The sequence below is a fragment of the Heptranchias perlo genome, chromosome 23 (genome assembly GCF_035084215.1).
Source record: "Heptranchias perlo isolate sHepPer1 chromosome 23, sHepPer1.hap1, whole genome shotgun sequence".
NCBI classification, from domain to species: domain Eukaryota; kingdom Metazoa; phylum Chordata; class Chondrichthyes; order Hexanchiformes; family Hexanchidae; genus Heptranchias; species Heptranchias perlo.
The window spans coordinates 41,979,656-41,999,144 of record NC_090347.1 but is presented as its reverse complement, the minus strand read 5'-3'; the positions used below and the strand labels follow the sequence as shown (position 1 = coordinate 41,999,144).

Here is a 19,489-nt window from a genome sequence, read left to right as displayed (position 1 = left end):
GACACCATCCAGGACAAAGCAGCCCGCTTGATTGGCACCCCACCCACCACCCTAAATATTCACTCCCTTCACCACCGGCGCACCGTGGCTGCAGTGTGTACCATCCACAGGATGCACTGCAGCAACTCGCCAGGGCTTCTTCGACAGCACCTCCCAAACCCACTACCTCTACCACCTAGAAGGACAAATCCACAGGCACATGGGAACAACACCACCTGCACGTTCCCCTCCAAGTCACACACCATCCCGACTTGGAAATATATCGCCGTTCCTTCATCATCACTGGGTCAAAATCCTGGAACTCCCTTCCTAACAGCACTGTGGGAGAACCTTCACCACACGGACTGCAGCGGTTCACGAAGGCGGCTCACCACCACCTTCTCAAGGGCAATTAGGGATGGGCAATAAATGCAGGCCTCACCAGCGACGCCCACATCCCATGAGTGAACAAAAAATGTGACAACCCATAAAAGGAAACTGCTGCTTTTTTGGGATTCTTTACTGTTTTTACACTCTGAATATTTTTTAATCTGCGACTAATCCCAGAGATTAAAATAAAATTAAAAACTGAAAATTATCCTTTGTATCCTCAAAAGTTTTTTAAAAATAAACTTTTCAACTAATAAACTGCAAAAAGTCTACAGTGCAACTTCTACTTTATTAATATTTTAGCTCTTTAATGAATTAAACAGGGCTTTCATCACCCAAAGACGAGTCGCTCCAAAGAAAATTTAGTGACAATGTGGTCCAGCTGTATAAATGCAAGTATTTATTTCTTCAACTCTCACTGCTTAACGTGTGAACCCACACATGCAGGTATGGTGCCCTCTGCTGATTGATTTCCAATCTTTTACAAATCGGCACAACTTCGGTTAGTTCTGTTTAAACTGATTTAAATCATAATCCATGTATTGTACAGCATTGTGTGTACCTGACTGCATCCAATCAACCTGAAAGCATTTCGCTGAATCTGTAATTCACAGCGGTGCAGTGACCAAGTATTGCCCCACTGGAGAGGAATACTTACTCCTCCGTAGCCCAGTGGCGTAGCACGTTGGTGCACTGTCCATCCAGTCTCCCAGGCCAGGCCTCAGCAACTTTAGAAATTTATAGAGTGCCTTTCACACCCTCAGGACAAAAAAACAAATCAACATTTCAATTTCCCCCTTCACACATTTACATTTTTCTCTCTCTCCAGCGCAAGTGAAGAAATACCGTGTTTGCCCACAGCTAAAGTTACAAAGCCCATGGAACTCCAGTGAAACCTGTATAAACGGACACCCCCAAAAAACGGACACTTACTGACAGTCCCAAATAACTTACATTGTAACAGATACAAGCTGCACCTTGAAACCACGGACACTCGGAAATTACAGACTACAGACAGCCTTCAATGCACCAAGTCCATTTAAAACTTAAAACACTGGACACGCAGGTAAGTGCAAGGCGGCAGCGGGTGAAAGAAACGGCTTTGGTGGAATGGGGAGCTCTTTACCCAGCATCCCTAGGGGCAGAGAAACTGCTCTATCTCTGGGATTGAATGCTGGCACGGCTCGATCCCAGGGATAGAGCGGTCTCTCTGGGATTGAATGCTGGCACGGTTCTATCCCTGGGATAGAGCGGTCTCTCTGGGATTGAATGCTGGCACGGTTCGATCCCAGGGATAGGGCAGTTTCTCTGGGATTGAATGCTGGCACGGCTCGATCCCAGGGATAGAGCGGTCTCTCTGGGATTGAATGCTGGCACGGCTCGATCCCAGGGATAGGGCGGTCTCTCTGGGATTGAATGCTGGCACGGTTCGATCCCAGGGATAGGGCGGTCTCTCTGGGATTGAATGCTGGCACGGCTCGATCCCAGGGATAGAGCGGTCTCTCTGGGATTGAATGCTGGCACGGCTCGATCCCAGGGATAGGGCGGTTTCTCTGGGATTGAATGCTGGCACGGCCAGGAACTGCACCACATCGCATGGTGGCCTGAAATAACCTGGGAGGGGCCTGAAATCGGGTGGGAGGAAGAGGGTCACGGGAAGGGAGCCTTGAAATCGCTCAGGTGGGATCGCAATTAGGGATGGGCAATAAATGCTGGCCTTGCCAGTGAAGGCCAGGTCCCATGAATGAATAATAAAAAACAAAAATAAAGTTTCTCGACTACAGGGACCAAATTAATAAGGTAAATCCAATAATGTGTAGAAGTCATATGATCAGATGTCATGTGACCCAACATCACATGGTCAGATGTCATGTGGTCAAACTATCACGTGATCAAACCTCCAGGAATGCCTCCAACCAGAGTTGGTAACCCTACTCCACCAGTATATCAGGTCCTCATGAGCTGCTACCAGCCCCCTACCCACCCCCCAGCATTGCAAACCTTAGCAGCAGCACACAGAGGGAGGGGGTCCCGGACAGGGGTCTGCAGGACATTAATCCCAATTTGATTGGGATCTCCCAGGCACTCCGGCCTTACAGCAGTCCTGTGCAGTCTGCATACGTAGCAAATCCCGGGATCAGGACATCCCTCCCTCAATGGAAAAGGACCCCGGGATGGCAATGAAGTGGGAAATCCAACACAGAAAGTGGACTGAAATCACATCCTGCTGGCAGGGCTCCAGAATTAGGCACAATCCCAGGAACGCTGCAGGAGATACAGCCAATCCCGGGATATTTGGCTCATCCGCATTACTAAGCATTCAATGACCATTTTGACAATAAGGTCACCTGCAAATAAAGGACACCTCATGCAAGCCCCTTAGGTGTCCCTAATTTACAGGATTCACTGTACCTTGTTTTCACCTGTGATTGGCTCACACTCACAGCTATTGTTGAGAGGCAGTTTTTGGGGGCTGTGTCAGCTCACTTGCAGCTCTTGGTCAACTTTAGCTAGTTTTCTGGGTTGCTGTATGTGCACTTATAAACTTAGGTGGTGCAACCTTTAATGGGCTGTCCGTTGTTTACGGGCCATTATCTCTCCCGTCAACAGGTGGCACCATTTCACAATCTAATACAGGAAACAATCTCACACTTGTCAGTGAAGACCAAAAATCAGTGGCGAAGACTCAAACCATCACAGCACTCTGGTAGATTTTTTATAAAGTCTTTACTACATGTACATATTTCAGTATTTCATTTATACTGAGAAGCTGTGGCTGTCTGTCTAATGGATTCATTTGCATTGGTTATATTAACAGCCTAACATGCTATGTCCTTTTGAATGCCAGAAACAAATGTCAACATCATTACAGTGGAGTCTCAGAGGCTACAAGTGATAGCCACTGATTTTTGCGAAAAATGCCCCCTTTTTCTGTGTGCTTCAGTCTATTAATTTACCAGGTTTCACTGTTTCGCTTTAAAAAAAATTTAAAACCTGTGGCTGCTTCTATTAATCTGGCCGAGGGTTCCCTAACCTTTGGCTCATTCACATGGCTATACTTTTAATAGGGGGTTTTCAATACCTCTGTTCATGCTGGGATAGCTTCACCTCCATTGCTGCAAGAGAAAAAAAAAACCCTTCTGATGAGCTGTGAAGAAAGAAAAAGAAATAAAAAGGGAGAGAAGGAAAAGAGAGAAAAAACCTGCTGTGTAAAGGCATTTCTCTTAGCCTCGCTCTTCGCTAATAATTTTAAATTGGTGATCCCTCATCACTGAATGCCCAACCACAGGAAATTCTCTTTCCCTATTCACTATTGGGCCAAGTGCAGGCAATTGGGACTAGCTTAGTGGTATAAACTGGGCGACATGGACATGTTGGGCCGAAGGGCCTGTTTCCATGTTGTAACTTCTATGATTCTATGATTCTATGACTCCATCAAAACCCTTCATAATTTAAAAAAAACTCTTATCAAATCTCCTCTTAGCCTTCCCTGCTCCATCACAAATAGCCTCAGTGTCTCAAGTGTCTCCTCAAAATTATAGTTTCTCAGCCATGGTACATTAGTGCAGCCATAACCTGGATAGTAGGAGAGAGACTCACCATCAGAGTGAGACAGACACCAGTCCATCCAGGAGACTGGGCCCATGTTCTGAGGGAGATGCCTAAAACGATAAGGTGACATTTTAAAACAAGACCTTTTTCTCCCGGGTTTTGCTCGCAGCAGTGCCAGGAGATTAATCTTTAATTCCTGGAGATTAATCTTTAATTCCTGGAGACTCCGGGACATTCCCAGAGAGTTGGCGATCCAAAATAAACCTCAACGATCCTCCAGTATCCCGGCGTACCGCGCGTCCTGTCGGAGTTCGCCGTTCCTCCAGTATCCCGGCGTACCGCGCGTCCTGTCGGAGTTCGCCGTTCCTCCAGTATCCCGGCGTACCGCGCGCGTCCTGTCGGAGTTCGCCGTTCCTCCAGTATCCCGGCGTACCGCGCGCGTCCTGTCGGAGTTCGCCGTTCCTCCAGTATCCCGGCGTACCGCGCGCGTCCTGTCGGAGTTCGCCGTTCCTCCAGTATCCCGGCGTGCCGCGTGGGTTGGCCTTCATGGCGGCGTTAAGGGAAGATGCGGGAGAAGATAAAGAGAACCGAGCGGCGGGGCTGGGGGCCACCCTGAACCTGGAGAGTATCCTTTACCGAGCTCCGGTGCTTCCCGAGGCCGTGCGGAACCGGCCGGCCGGCCGACGCGTTACCCATTGGGTGCAGGAACAGACCCCGGTGCGGAGCTGGTCTGGGGCAGAAGGATTACGTGTCAGTGCCGGGAGTGGGCGGGAGGCCCGAGGGCCCGGAGCCGGGGGGGGTGAGAGAGGGGGCAGACGGGCCTGAGGGGGATGGGGTGCAGGGGAGGGGCTGCACAAGCCCCCGGCGAGGGAGGGAGGCCGGTGCCCGGGGTGGGGGGGCCGCGTTGTGCAGGGAGCGCTGCGGGAGGTGTTAACTGTCCGCCCCGCTCTCTCTCTCTCTCTCACTGGGAACCGCCCGCTTGTAGAAAGGGGATCGCACTTTCCCCCTTCAGGATTTGCCATTTGCTGCAGACCGTCTTTCCCAGCCCGGTATCCAGTAGCGCTCCGTGTCTCTCTCTGTCTCGAACCTCTTTAGCCATCGGTGTACTTTTATATTAATCATTTTGAGATGAGGTAATAAAGCTCCCATTTAAAGCACCTTCAGTTCTGCTCTTTTACCTGCTGCAGTCACCCTGAACCCCAGGTTACAGCCCCTGAACTCTCCCGACCATCTGTGGTGCTCGAACTTAAACCATTTTGGCGGCGTTCAGATTCTTTCACTGACACTGAAATGTTGCGGCTTTCTGGATGATTCAGTGACCTGCTCCTCAGTGCAACACATCAGTGTCTTGAGGCACTTTGTTTTGTGTACTTTCCTGTCTGGGCTTATCCATTGTACTTATCTTGAAGTTTTATAAACCGTGGCAAACTATTGGTGGGAGGTGTGTGGCAGAGGGGTGCTTTGAATTCTGTGTGGAAAGGAGGCCATTCGGCCCATCAAGTCCATGGCGGCTCTATGCAAAAACAATCCAGCTAGTCCCACTCCCCCGCCCTATCCCTGTAGCCCTACAAATGTAATTCTTTTCAAGTACTTATCCAGTTCCCTTTTGAAGGCCATGATTGAATCTGCCTCCTCCACCTCAGGCAGTGCATTCCAGATCATAACCACTCGCTGTGTAAAACAATTTTTCCTTATGTCGCCTTTGTATTTTTGCCAATCACCTTAAATCTATGTCCTCTGGTCCTTGACCCTTCCGCCAATGGGAACAGTTTCTCTCTATCTACTCTGTCTAGACCCTTCATGATTTTGAATACCTCTATCAAATCTCCTCTTAACCGTCTCTGTTCCAAGGAGAACAACCCCAGCTTCTCCAGTCTATCCACGTAACTGAAGTCCCTCATCCCTGGAATCATTCTAGTAAATCTCTCCTGCACCCTTTCTAAGGCCGCCTTCTTTCCTAAAGTGCGGTGCCCAGAACTGTACACAATACTCCAGTTGTGGCCGAACCAGTGTTTTATAAAGGTTCATCATGACTTCCATACTTTTGTACTTTATGCCTCTATTTATAAAGCCCAGGATCCCATATGCTTTTTCAACCTGCCCTGCCACCTTCAACAATTTGTGCACATATACCCCCAGATCTCTCTGTTCCTGTAACCCTTTTAGAGTTGTGCCCTCTAGTTTATGTTTTCTCTCCTCATTCTTCCTACCGAAATGTATCACTTCGCACTTTTCTGTGTTAAATTTCATCTGCCACGTGTCCGCCCATTCCATCAGCCTGTCTATATCCTCTTGAAGTCTATCACTATCCTCCTCACTGTTTACTATCCTTCCAAGTTTTGTGTCATCTGCAAATTTTGAAATTGTGCCTTGTACACCCAAGTCCAAGTCATTAATATATATCAAGAAAGGCAGCGGTCCCAGCACCAACCCCTGGGGAACACCTCTCCAAAAAACAACCGTTCACCACTACTCTCTGTTTCCTGTCATTTAGCCAATTCTGTACCCATGTTGCTCCTGCCCCCTTTATTCCACGGGCTGCAATCTTGATGATAAGCCTACCATGCGGCAGTTTATCAAACACCTTTTGAAAGTCCATATACACCACATCAATTACATTGTCCTCATCGACCCTCTCTGTTACCTCATCAAAAAACTCTTATCAGGTTAGTTAAACATGATTTGCCTTTAACAAATCCGTGTTGGTTTTCCCTAATCAATCCACACTCGTCCAAGTGACTGTTAATTCTGTCCCAGATTATTGTTTCTATAAGTTTCCCACCACTGAGGTTAAACTGACTGGCCTATAGCTGCTGGGTTTATCCTTGCGCCCTTTTTTGAACAAGGGTGTAATATTTGCAATTCTCCAGTCCTCTGGCACCAACCCCGTATCTATGGGCGTTTGGAAGATTATGGCCAGCACCTCCGCAATTTCCACCCTTCCTTCAGCAACCTAGGATGCATCCCGTCCGGACGGGTGACTTATCTACTTTAAGTACAGCCAGCCTTTCTAGTACCTCTTTATCAACAGTTAACTTAAATTTATCATAGTTAGCAATTTGTAAGCAATTATGAGCAAAACTTGTGCTGGGCAAGTAAAACTTAACAGGTGCTATGGGTGCAACAGTCTGAACAGTAAATGCCAAATAGAGAATAAAAAGTATGCATTAAAAACAGAAAATGCCCAGCCGGCCAGGCAGCGTCTGTGGGGTGAGGAACAGAGTTAACGTATCAGGTCGATGACCTTTCATCTCAACAGCCACAAAAACCTGACACTGAGCCTATGTGCTTCTCTAAACTGCAGCAGTACCCCACTGTACCTCCAACTTCATGCCAGCATCATGTAAACCTCCCTTCCTACCACCTTTGTCTCCCATAGCCTGCTTCTCTTCCTCCCCACTGTGTGCGCTCACCACTTCAGTCTCTGGCACGCTCGTCGATTTGCCCCACTTCTTCTAAATCTTGAACTCCACTGCCTCCTAGTTCCTGTCCAGTTTCTCTCGCCCACGCGTCTTGCAGAGATTCTCCCGTGCGCCAGGATCCATTGTGATGGGAATAGACAGGTGCCAAGGCTGCTGCTTCAGTTTGCAAATGCTCTTAGGTCAGACCGTGGTGTGACTACTCCCTCCAGCCATTAACTACTTCTTGGCCTGAACCCCCTCTTTACCTTGTATCCCCTGAACTTTAAAAAAAAATGTAATAGATACAAATTCAGTAAAGAAACTTGCGAGATGGATACAGTCATAATGCAGAAGTGAGAGGAGACAGAGCAGGGCACTAGCCATACAGGGAGGAAGAGTGGAAGACAAAGACACAGGACACTGAATTAGAGAATGGGGAAGAAACTAAGACAGTTACCTGAAGGCACAATTTTAGTTTCAATGAGCTGCGTCAAAAGCGATGAACTGATTTGGTGACTGTAGATTCTGAGTTGTAAAGACTCTGCATTATAATACCTGTATTATGTCAACATATGCAGCTTCTGTCAGTCACCGGATTCCCCTATTTGGTTTACTGGGGTAGCGATGACCGAGCTCAGGGTAACCTGATGCATCTGGTTCAGAGCAGGCAAGACTCACAGGAAATACAAGGTAGCTTATTGCAAGAACAAAGAATGGGAGAAACCTATGGGTTTGCACAACTGGTGCTCCACAGTGCCCCAGTCTCACCCCATAGTTGGGACAGTCGAAAAGCTCCAGCCACAGGATATTGGATTGCAAACAGATTGATGAGTATAATAACTGGAAGTGGTTCTAACCTCAGCAGGAGCAGCGCTTGGCAAATCAGTTGCTCTGTTGTGAGCACAGATTGTCAGTTTTCTCCCTGCTACTGAAGACTCTTGCTGGGGTTCTGTTCCAAGGCTATTCAACCACGGAGGGCATCGCCAAGTCCAAGCAAGTCGCCTTTCCAGCAAGAGGGAGAGCCCTGTCTATCTGTTTTCCCCCTCTCCCTCAATTGTAGGCTCCTGAATGGCTGCCACAGCAAGATTGGGTAACTGGGGGGCATAATGGGAATCGAACTAAAGGCCTTCCTCGCACGTGCTGCTCAGTACCATTGATTGCTTTCTTCGTTTCACTGCCTTTTGTTTGAAATAGCCAAACACTACTATTCACATCCTGTTTTCCTCAATGTATGAATTCTAGTCCTGCAGATCATCAAGGACTCTCAGCAACAACATGGCCTACGACATGAAGACTACCAGAGATACAGGTCGGTGTTGATATTCTGTTGGTGTTTGTTGTCTACGTGCCAACTCGGCACTGGGGAACGTGTACGTTTTAAACATCGTGTCAGATAAAGGTGTAGCTTAGTCAACTACAGCACGGCTCGAAGAATTCACTTATCTTCTTGGGTCAGTTGCAGCTACGTTTCCAGTGTGTGCTGTGCCTTTTGACCACACAGGACTTGGGAAGATTTTAGTTACCGCATTAACCAGTGTATAAGTTGCCTAATTATTGTAAAGCTTATCTATTGCACTGCTATGTAACTTATTTCCTTTACAGTCAGACTATCTAACCGGCTCAAAATTGCAGTTTTAAATGTCAAGTTGCACAGTGTGGTGAGGGGTTGTTGCTCCATCCTTTAACAGCACCAAAACAGATAATATAGAGCTCCTGGCTTCTTTCAGTCCTGTCATGTACTTTCCTTCAACAATATCCATGTGTGTAATTGATCATGGTAACAGCATAATATCTCGTCACGGTGAGTTAATGAATAACAGATACTCAGGAGTGAGTTACAGGCTGGAATCTAATCTAGTGGTTTGTATATAGAATAACGGATACGCCAGAGTGAGTTACAGGCTGGAATCTAATTGAGGGGTTCGGGTGGTTTATATTAGAGAATAACAGATACCCAGGAGTGAGTTAAAGGCTGGAATCTAGTTCCAATTGCCTTTATGTATTATGCAGTATTCCTGAAGGAACCCAGGGGTCACTTGTGGTCTCCCTCACTGTGGCTGTCAGCTTCCACGTAATTCTGTGCCTCAGGACCGCCGTCCACAGTCTACTGGCTCTTGTATTTTGTTGGAGGCAGGATATAATTTGTAGAGGTGTATTGGGATTATGTTCATTTCAAGTTTGGGCAGTGTATAATTTTATAGAAATGATCAATTTGCATACCGGGGATCTGAAAGTCAAATTGTATGGAAATCTCGGAGCCTCATTTCCCCACAAGGTACAAATGGCATAGAAAAATGCTATCGTTTTTATACTCAGGTGCCTACACTGTATTGTCCTGCAGAGTAACCTGATTCACGGTCTCTTAATAGTTCGATAGGTATTTACTGGGATAAAGGAGTGGCTCAGGGTGGCCTACCCTCTGCCCAAAAATATCCAGTCCAGTGTTTGCTAGGTGTGAGGTTCCTATATTGGCCCCTCAAAGGTGTTCAGAAGGCGAGAGAGAGACAGAGGGAAGTGTCACAGCTCCAGAAAAGCATGCAGGATCTGCAGTCGATGGGGGTTGACGTCGGGGAGGATCTCAGGTGAAGGGCCAGCAAGCTTCGCTCTTCGCCTCCGAGGCTGCAAAGATCACCTTCCAATCCAGAGTTCACTCTATGGAGTAGGGCGATATGTGCTCGTACTGCTTCTTGCAGAAGCTGCACAGAGAGACCTCAGTGATGATCAGCCTGAAGGAGGAAGATGGCTCGGTGACGTTTTCGCAGGCCGACATACTGCAGGCAAGTCCTTTTATGCCGAGCTGTAAGACGTGAAGTCCACAGACAGCATGGCCTCCCAGTCCATCCTGTCCTCTATCATAGAGGTCTTAGAGGACAGCGAGCGGGAGAGCATGGATCGGCCACTGACCTTGGACGAGCTGACAAAGGCCGTCCGATCCTTCAAGAAGAGCAGAACTCCCGGATGCGATGGCTTACCGGTCGAGTTGTATTCGGTTCTGTGGGACTGGATAGGCCCAGACCTACTGGAAGTGTATGGGAGTATGCTTCTGGCAGGCAGGATGTCAGAGTCCATGAGGAAAGTCGTCATCACCCTCATCTATGAGCGGAAGGGGGAGAGGGAAAAAATCAGAAGTTGGCGACCCATTTCCTTGCTAAAAATCGACTACAAGATCTGATTACGGCCGTCGCCAACAGGCTCAAGTCTGCTCTGGAGCTGGTGATCCACCCAGATCAGACCTGTACCGTACCCGGCAGGAAAATCGCTGATAGACTTGCGCTGCTTAGGGCTACGATCGCCTACGTAGAGGACAGGGGGGTGAACATCTGTCACATGAGCCTGGACCAGGAGAAAGCCTTCAACAGAATATCCTACACGTACATGATGGACGTGCTCTTCAAAATGGGGTTTGGGGAGGGAATCCGCGATTGGATCCGACTGCTCTACACAGACATCCACAGTGCAGTCCTAATCAATGGGTGAGAGTCGGAGAGCTTTCCGATCAAATCTATAGTCAGGCAGGGCTGTCCTCTCTCCGCGGTCTTGCTCGTATGTTGTATCGAGCCTTTCGCCGCATCCATCAAGAAGGACGCGGCTATCGGGGGTGACAATCCCAATTCACCGTCTTTTGCAGTCGGAACACAGACTTATGGGCATCTGCGACCGTTTCGAGCTGGCCTCGGGGGCCAGAATTAACCAAAGTAAGAGTGAGGCCATGTTCTTTGGCAGGTGGGAGACCGAATCCTTTGTCTCCTTCACCGTCGGGTCTAACTACCTGAAGGTGCTGGGAATCTGGTTCGGGGGACCCCAGGCCTGCACCTGGAACTGGGAGAAGTGGGTGGCCAAGGCCAAACGAAAGCATGGTATGTGGGTGGGACGCTCCCTCTCCATAACCGGCGGGAACCTGGTGATAAGGTGTGAGGTACACGCGGCGTTGCTCTACGTGGCCAGGGTCTGGCCCATTCCCCATACCTCCGCCATCACAGTCACCCGAGCTATCTTCCACTTTGGCTGGAGGTCTAAGGTAGAACGCATCCGAAGGGCCACCATGTACAAGACCCCAGAGAAAGTGGGGGGAGGGAGGGGTGAGCATCCCCAGTGCCGCCCTGATCCTGATGGCCACCTTTGTATGTGACTGCCTCAGGATGTGCGTAGATCCCCAGTACGCAAACACCAAGTATCACTACGTGCTGATTTTCTACCTGTCCAACACACTGAGAAAGACTGGGTCTGGCCACACTGGCCGAGCAGGCGCAGGTGAAGAAGTTCCGGAGGAGGAACCCCTTCAACCACAAGGCCGTCAGACAGTGGTCGACACGGAATGTTCTGAGAGTCCTGCAAGGAAAGGAGATGGTGGATCCGATTGGGCAGTTCCCCAATCAGACGGTCGATGTCATTTGGCAGAACTGACCAACAGGCACCAGGATGTAGCCTGGATGGTGGTGAGAAAGGCCCTCCCAGTGCGGTCCTTCCAAAGCACACGGAATCTCAGCGCCACCGCGCGCTGCCCTCGAGGCTGCGGCAGGGACAAGACCGTCGTCCACCTCCTGATGGGCTGCCCCTTCACGCAGAAGGTGTGGAGAGAGATGCGTTGGTATCAGTCCTGGTTCATCCCCAACAGTTCAGTAACACAGGACGCTGTGCTTTACAGGCTGTTCCCTGGGACGCACACCGATACAGAGATCACCTGCTGCTGGAAGATCATCAACTCGGTGAAGGAGACCCTTTGTTCCGCCTGAAACCAGTTGGTCTTCCAGCTGAAGGAACTGTCCACGACCAAATGTTGCCGACTGGCACACTCCAAGGCCCAGGAGTACGTGCTGCGGGACGCACTGAAGTGAGGTGCGGCCTACGCAAAGGCTCTATGGGGAAAGGCCACCGTGTAAGGCCACCCCCCTTTGTATTGTATAAAATGTTTTAGAAGATATGGACTGTGTTTTGAATTGTAACAATGGGATCATAGTGTGTATGCCCTGCATTGTATTGGTTTGAACAGCATTGCTTGGAATTGTGTCTTTTACATTGAACTGTGTGTATCCTTAAATTTTATGAAATAAAGTGTATTTTGAAATATATAAAAAAAATATTACCCCCTCCTCCCAAATGGCAACGTTGAGATTGGGAACTTGCCAAGTAAATATTACTGGCACAAGTTTGTGTCTTCCCACTTAAAACAACATGTTAACCGAATGAGCCATCAGGACAGCCCAAATGTAAATATTTTTTCAAATTGAAACGATGAAATAATGCAGCCGACATTTGCTGAAGAGTTATGTTGTACCAAAAGGGCCTGTGGTTCTTGTGTTCTCATTTGTACAGAACACCTCTCCTACCTACTTTCAGTAAACTAACAAGTCCAATAAACTAATAAGTCACCTTGTTAATTCACTCTATTTGAGAAGCAGCTCAAAATACCTTCAAGCGAGGGAGTCTCGTAATGGAGCCCCACAAAGTGCCAATATCTGTAGTGTCTGCGTTTCAGTTAGTCTTTATTTTCGTGCTTTGTGTTTGACAACTGAACTTCTACAGGATTTTGGGCCTGAGGATGGTCGTTGAGTCCTCCTCATAAACCAAAATCTTTTAGTTAAAGGCAAGGGTAGCAAGGAGTATGCATCAAAGGTGGGTAAATGGAGTTGAGGTGCAGATCAGCCATGATCTAATAGAATGTCAGAACAGGCTCGAGGGGCTGAACTGTTCCTGTGCTTTGCAGCTCTGAGCAAATGAATATTTGAGAGACTTTATGGATGTGACTTGAGCAGCTGTTTTAAACCAGGATTATGAGTCACAGTCTGGAGTTTCTTTTACAGTAAAGACTACAGGCCTCTTCTGCTTCCCGGCCCACTGAGAACTCCCTTTCTCCTTTTGATCCACCTGTGCTTTTGGTTTTGGCCGTGCTTTCTCTTCACCGTGTGCAAACCATTGCTGTGTTTCCTCTTCAACGCCTGATCCTTTTTCGTGGGTGTGCGTACTGCTGTCTGTATTCTCCCACGTGCAAATCTATCTCGTTTGCTGTGTATTTTAACCTTTGAACAAGTGGAGGGTCCTTTTAACAAGTCTGGGACATGTTGGAGAAGAAATACATTGATCATTGGACACCTTTTATTTGGACAATCATTAAAATGTCGACAATTTCGCTCACGTGCCACTGAATCAATGGTCCGGATTTTGCTGTAAGAATAACGGTGAAGCTAACAGTAACTTCTGGCGACCGCACATGCGCAGTTAAACGTGAAAATCTGGAAGTTGCTGTCTGAGATGCCCTGCTCCTCTAAAAGCTGCTCGAAAACAGCATCTCACTGTCTGACTCCACTGAACAGAGTGAAGTTCCTGTACTTCCCTCATGGATAGGGATTAAACTCTCCAAAAAAAAAAAGTTAGGGCTTGTCTATTCCAGTCTAAGTACCCTTTTAATGGCGTGGTAAGTCTTAATTACTGCCAAGAAACCCATCTGGCACCGAAAATTAACTTTTACAAGTATGGAGTCTCATTCCTTCGGGTATTAATTATTGTTGGACATTAAATTTTTAAAAATGCTTTCTTACATTTTCTTTCTGTCTCTTAATCCAATCTTTCTTTCCCTCTTTATTTCTCTTTCTGTGCCTGATTTGACATTGAATTCACTATTGTAACTTACAACTTTCTGGTTCTGCTCATTAACAGTTCTTCAATCTGATTGGTTAAGGAGATACACAGTTGCTTGCCCTGTTCACACAGGTCCCAGATGCCCTGGAGAGGGCACCGTGCTGATTGGCTGTCCCGTTGATAGGAACATGCCATGCAAAACCTCATCGAAAGTCTATGAGCAAATGCAAGTCTAACGAACAGCTGGCTCCCTTCGATCGCTGCTCACACCAAAATCTGGCCCCTTGTCTTTCTTGTTTACGGTTGAGTTTTGAAAGTTGGCAAAGATGGGCCAGAGTCAAAAATGATCATGTAACTATCAGGTAAATATCAAGGAGAAATTTACAAGGCCATTGATTCAGTGGCACATGAGCGAGATTGTCGACATTTTAATGATTGTCCAAATAAAAGAAAAGGTGTCCAATGATCACTGTATTTGTTCTCCAACATGTCCCAGAAAGAACAGAGGAGTGGGACTATTGGATAGCTCTTTCGAAGAGCTGGCACAGACATGATGGGCTGAATGTCTCCCTACTGTGCTGTACGATACTATGTTGGTTGTTATTCCCCTCCCCCCGCTCTCCTCCCCCGGAGTTGCTGTGGCCATTCTCCATTATGGGTGAGTTTAAGAGTGTACACAGGTGAGTAAGTGTTGTAGTGGCTGTTTGGCAGCAGCTCCTGTACTTCTACTGATTTGTGTTGGAGATGAACTAGCATTGGCTGCGTCGTCACTAACTCTCCCTCTGGCCATAGGGGTTACTGTTCACGCAGACTCCGTCGTCTCAGGAAGGCACTTGGCTTTAAAATGGGAAACAGGCACAAGTTCACAGGCAAGAAGGTCACAGCGGAGATTCTGTCCGACAACAGGTAGGAGACTGGAAAATTATACTGTTATCCCGATTTTAATTTTTATTGCCCTTGGGCTGTGTATTGATAGTAAGCTAGAGTCCAGGGCTGGAGGGGTCATTTATCCACACAATTATTACTGTTGATTACCAACAAGTCTGAAAGCACCTGAAGTAAACACTAGACGAGCACGTGTTAATCTATCCTCAAACTTCACGTGGCACAAATGTGCCCGCCATGGTCAGGTAGGTCAGAAGAGAAACACACTCTGCTGAGAATGAGTGAACAGAATATTTCATGCACCCGAGGCACCGGCACTTCACTGAAAAATTTGTTTGTCGTGAATTAAAAAACACAATGCGGTGAAATTTATCTGGTGGTGAAAACCTCCCGATTCACAGTGTCTGATCTAATCTGTACCAGAGCGGGGGAGTGTTTGCTGCTATATAGGGAAATGTATAGTGTGTGTGGTGTATCTGAACTGTGCTGTGCTGCACTGTATTAGAGTCCAGGGAACTTGATGCTGTACAGGGAACTGTATGGAGTGCGCTGCAGTGTATCTGATCTCTGCTGACCGCGGTGTCCTACTTGACCCTGAGGTGAGCTTCCGACCAGATATCAGCTCCATCACCACCTCCGTAACATCGTCCGTCTCTTCCCCTGCCTCAGCTTACCTTGCACCCTCCGTAAACTTGAGCTCATCCAAAACTCTGCTGCCCGTATCCAAACTCACGCCTTCATCGGCTCCCGGTCCGGCAAAGCCTCGATTTTAAAATTCTCATCTTTATTTTCAAATCCCTCCATGGCCTCGTCCACCCCTATCTCTGTAACCTCCTCCAGCCCTACAACCCTCCGAGATCTCTGCGCTCCTCCACTTCTGGCCTCTTGCGTGTCCCCGATTTTAATCGCTCTACCATTGGCGGCCGTGCCTTCAGCTACCTAGGCCCTAAGCTCTGGAATTCCCTCCCTAAACCTCTCTGCCTCTCTATCTCTCCTCTTTTAAGACGCTCCTTAAAACCTACCTCTTTGACCAAGCTTTTGGTCACCTGTCCTAATATCTCCTTATGTGGCTCGGTGTCAGATTTTGTTGCTAACACTCAAGATTGGTGGCATTGTGGACAGTGAAGAAGGTTATCTAGGATTGCAACGGGATCTTGATAAATTGGGCCAGTGGGCCGATGAATGGCAGATGGAGTTTAATTTAGATAAATGTGAGGTGATGCATTTTGGTAGATCGAATCGGGCCAGGACCTACTCCGTTAATGGTAGGGCGTTGGGGAGAGTTATAGAACAAAGAGATCTAGGAGTACAGATTCATAGCTCCTTGAAAGTGGAGTCACAGGTGGATAGGGTGGTGAAGAAGGCATTCAGCATGCTTGGTTTCATTGGTCAGAACATTGAATGCAGGAGTTGGGATGTCTTGTTGAAGTTGTACAGGGCATTGGTGAGGCCACACTTGGAGTACTGTGTACAGTTCTGGTCACCCTATTATAGAAAGGATATTATTAAACTAGAAAGAGTGCAGAAAAGATTTACTCGGATGCTACCGGGACTTGATGGTTTGACTTACAGGGAGAGGTTAGACAGACTGGGACTTTATTCCCTGGAGAGTAGGAGGTTAAGGGGTGATCTTATAGAAGTCTATAAAATAATGAGGGGCATAGATAAGGTCGATAGTCAAAATCTTTTCCCAAAGGTAGGGGAGTCTATAACGAGGGGGCACAGATTTAAGGTGAGAGGGGAGAGATACAAAAGGATCCAGAGGGGCAATTTTTTCACTCAAAGGGTGGTGAGTGTCTGGAACGAGCTGCCAGAGGCAGTAGTAGAGGCGGGTACAATTTTGTCTTTTAAAAAGCATTTGGACAGTTACATGGGGAAGATGGGTATCGAGGGATATGGGCCAAGTGCAGGCAATTGGGACTAGCTTAGTGGTATAAACTGGGCGACATGGACATGTTGGGCCGAAGGGCCTGTTTCCATGTTGTAACTTCTATGATTCTATGATTCTATGAAGCGCCTTGGGACGTTTTACTACGTTAAAGGCACTATATAAATGTTGTGCTATATTAGAGTGGTCGATGCTGTTTCTAGGCACAAGGTGGCAGAACAGTCATTCTGCTTGAGCACCTGCTCATTTCTGGCGACAGTGGCTAGGACTTCGAGCATGAGTTGTCATTCTTAGTACTTAGCACTGTGTCCCGTGCCACTCCACTGCATCTGCTGCACAACAGAACCAGTAACCCAATTGATCCAAATAAAACTGACCCCTGGATTGAGCAGAAATCATTCCCAGTACTTACCCACACAAAATACCTCTTTAAAGACAAGATCTAAAATAGCCTGTTCCCTGGTTGGTTCCACAACGTACTGTTCTAGGAAACTGTCTTGAATGGATTCCATGAACTTGTCCTCCAAACTACTTTTGCTAATTTCATCCCAGGAATCAATCTAGTGAACCTACATTGCACCGTCTCTAAGGCAACTATATCCTTCCTTAGGTAAGGAGACCAAAACTGTACGCAGTACTCCAGGTGAGGTCTCACCAAAGCCCTGTACAATTGCAGCAAGACTTCATTACTCTTGTACTCCAACCCCCTTGCAATAAAGGCCAACATACCATTTGCCTTCCTAACTTTGTGTTTTATGTAGAAGGACACCCAAATCCCACTGAACACCAACGTTTAATGCAGCATCTGTGGAGAAAGATACAGAGTTAATGATTCAGGTCGAAGCACTTCTTCCAGTTCTGACAAAAGGTCATCGACCTGAAACGTTAACTCTGTTTCTTTCTCCACAGATGCTACCTCACTTGCTGAGTATTTCCAGCATTTTCTGTTTTTATTTCAGATTTCCAGCATCCGCAGTATTTTGTTTTTGACCAACATTTAGTAGTTTCTCACCATTTCGCTACTCTCTTCCATTTTATATACTTGTAGAAGCTCTTACAATTGGTTTTTATATTTCTTGCTTGTTTACTCTTATTCTATTTTCTCCCTCTATCAAGTTTTTGGTCATCCTTTGCTGGTTTCTAAAACTCTCCCAATCCTCAGGCTTACTACTGTTCTTGGCAACATTAGAAGCCTCTTCTTTTAACCTAATACTATCCTTAACTTTAGTTAGCCACAGATGGGTCAATTTTCCAGTGGAATTTTTATTTCTCAATGGAATGTATATTCGTTGAGAATTATGAAATATTTCTCTATATATTTGCCATTGTTTATCTACCGTCATATCTTTTAATCTCATTTCCCAATCTACCGTAGCCAACTCTCCCCTCATACCTACATAATTGGCTTTATTTAAGTTTAAGACCCCAGTTTCGGACTTAAGTACGTCACTCTCGAACTCAATGTGAAATTCTATCATATTATGATCGCTCTTCCCCAGAGGATCCCTTACTGTGAGATTACTAATTAGCCCTGTCTCATTACACAAGGCAAGATCTAAAATAGCCTGTTCCCTGGTTGGTTCCACGACGTATTGTTCTAGGAAACTGTCTCAAATGCATTCAATGAACTCGTACTCCAAAGTACTTTTGTCAATTACTTTGCCCTATATGAAGATTAAAGTCCCCCATGATAATTGCATTACCTTTGTTACAAGCTCCTCTAATTTCTTGATTTATACTTTGTCCAACAGTATAACTACTATTAGGGGGCCTATATACTACTCCCACCAGTGTTTTCTGCCCCTTGTTATTTCTTATTTCCACCCAGACTGATTCTACTTCCTGATCTTCTGAGCCAAGATTCTTCCTCAATACTGTCCTTACCTCATCCTTTATCATCATGCCACCTCCCTCCCCCCTTTTTCATTTTGTTTGTCTTTTTGAAAAGTCAAGTACCCTGAAATATTTAGTTCCCAATCTTGGTCACCCTGCAACCACGTCTCAGTAATGACTACAAGATCAAACCCATTTATCTCTATTTGTGCCATTAATTAGTCTATCTTGTTATGAATGCTTCATGTATTCAGATACAGCACCTTTAATTTTAACTTTTTACTATTTTTCACTGATTTGACCTTATTCATTGTTGCACTATTACCGTTAAGCTCTCTGTCTGTCCCTGTCACACTCTGCTTATCATTACCCAAATCGCTACATTGCTCTATGGCCTTGACATTTCTCTTCAGGTTTGTAAATTTCCCCTTACCTGAACGCCCCCACCTTTTAGTTTATAACAGGAGTGTCCGAGATTTATTTCTTCGTGGTTCGCCTGGGTGCGTGCTATGGAGCCTCGGAAGCCACATATAAACTTCAAAATGAAAACAGAAAATGCTAGAACTCTCAGCAGGCCAGGTGGAAAGAGAAACAAGAATTAACATTTCAGTCGATGACCTTTCATCAGAATTGAGTTTTTTTTTTAGTAATATTTGAATCTGTGCCCCCATTAATTTTCAGATACCTCAAGTTGCTGATACTTGATGTTTTGGTATAGGGTTTATCCATCAGTGAGTCAGCAATGCTAAGAACAGCCCTTTCTAAACCTCCAGGCCCACAGAACAAACCAGCCTGCAAGAAATCTAAACACAATCAGAACTGAGTTGTCTGGGCTTCATGGGACAAATTGCCAGAGCTTGAAGGCTGGATACGGTCCATGGACTCTAGTTTGATCAACCTTGCTGTATATAGTCAGTCGATGTCCTTCAGTCTTGCAATGACCCTTTGTAGAAATCGGGGGAAATGCAGCCACAACTCCCAGTGC

General features: G+C 46.6%; 1 protein-coding gene and 1 long non-coding RNA gene across 2 annotated transcripts in view; one reads left to right on the top strand and one right to left on the bottom strand.

Moving 5' to 3' along the window:
* Positions 1-746: 746 nt before the first annotated feature.
* On the bottom strand, positions 747-4,441 carry LOC137341274 (uncharacterized). The gene is made up of 2 exons (XR_010966999.1): positions 3,970-4,441; positions 747-1,097 (listed from the first exon to the last, which is right to left on the bottom strand). It is a non-coding gene; the product is annotated as an uncharacterized lncRNA (long non-coding RNA).
* srp68 (signal recognition particle 68) overlaps positions 4,372-19,489 on the top strand; it is a 54,973-nt gene continuing 39,855 nt past the window's right edge. Inside the window, exons 1-3 of the mRNA XM_068004380.1 lie at positions 4,372-4,546; positions 8,565-8,631; positions 14,691-14,804. Of these exons, the coding sequence (XP_067860481.1) occupies positions 4,468-4,546; positions 8,565-8,631; positions 14,691-14,804 (260 nt within the window). The 5' untranslated portion in view covers positions 4,372-4,467. The remainder of the gene's footprint in view (positions 4,547-8,564; positions 8,632-14,690; positions 14,805-19,489) is intronic.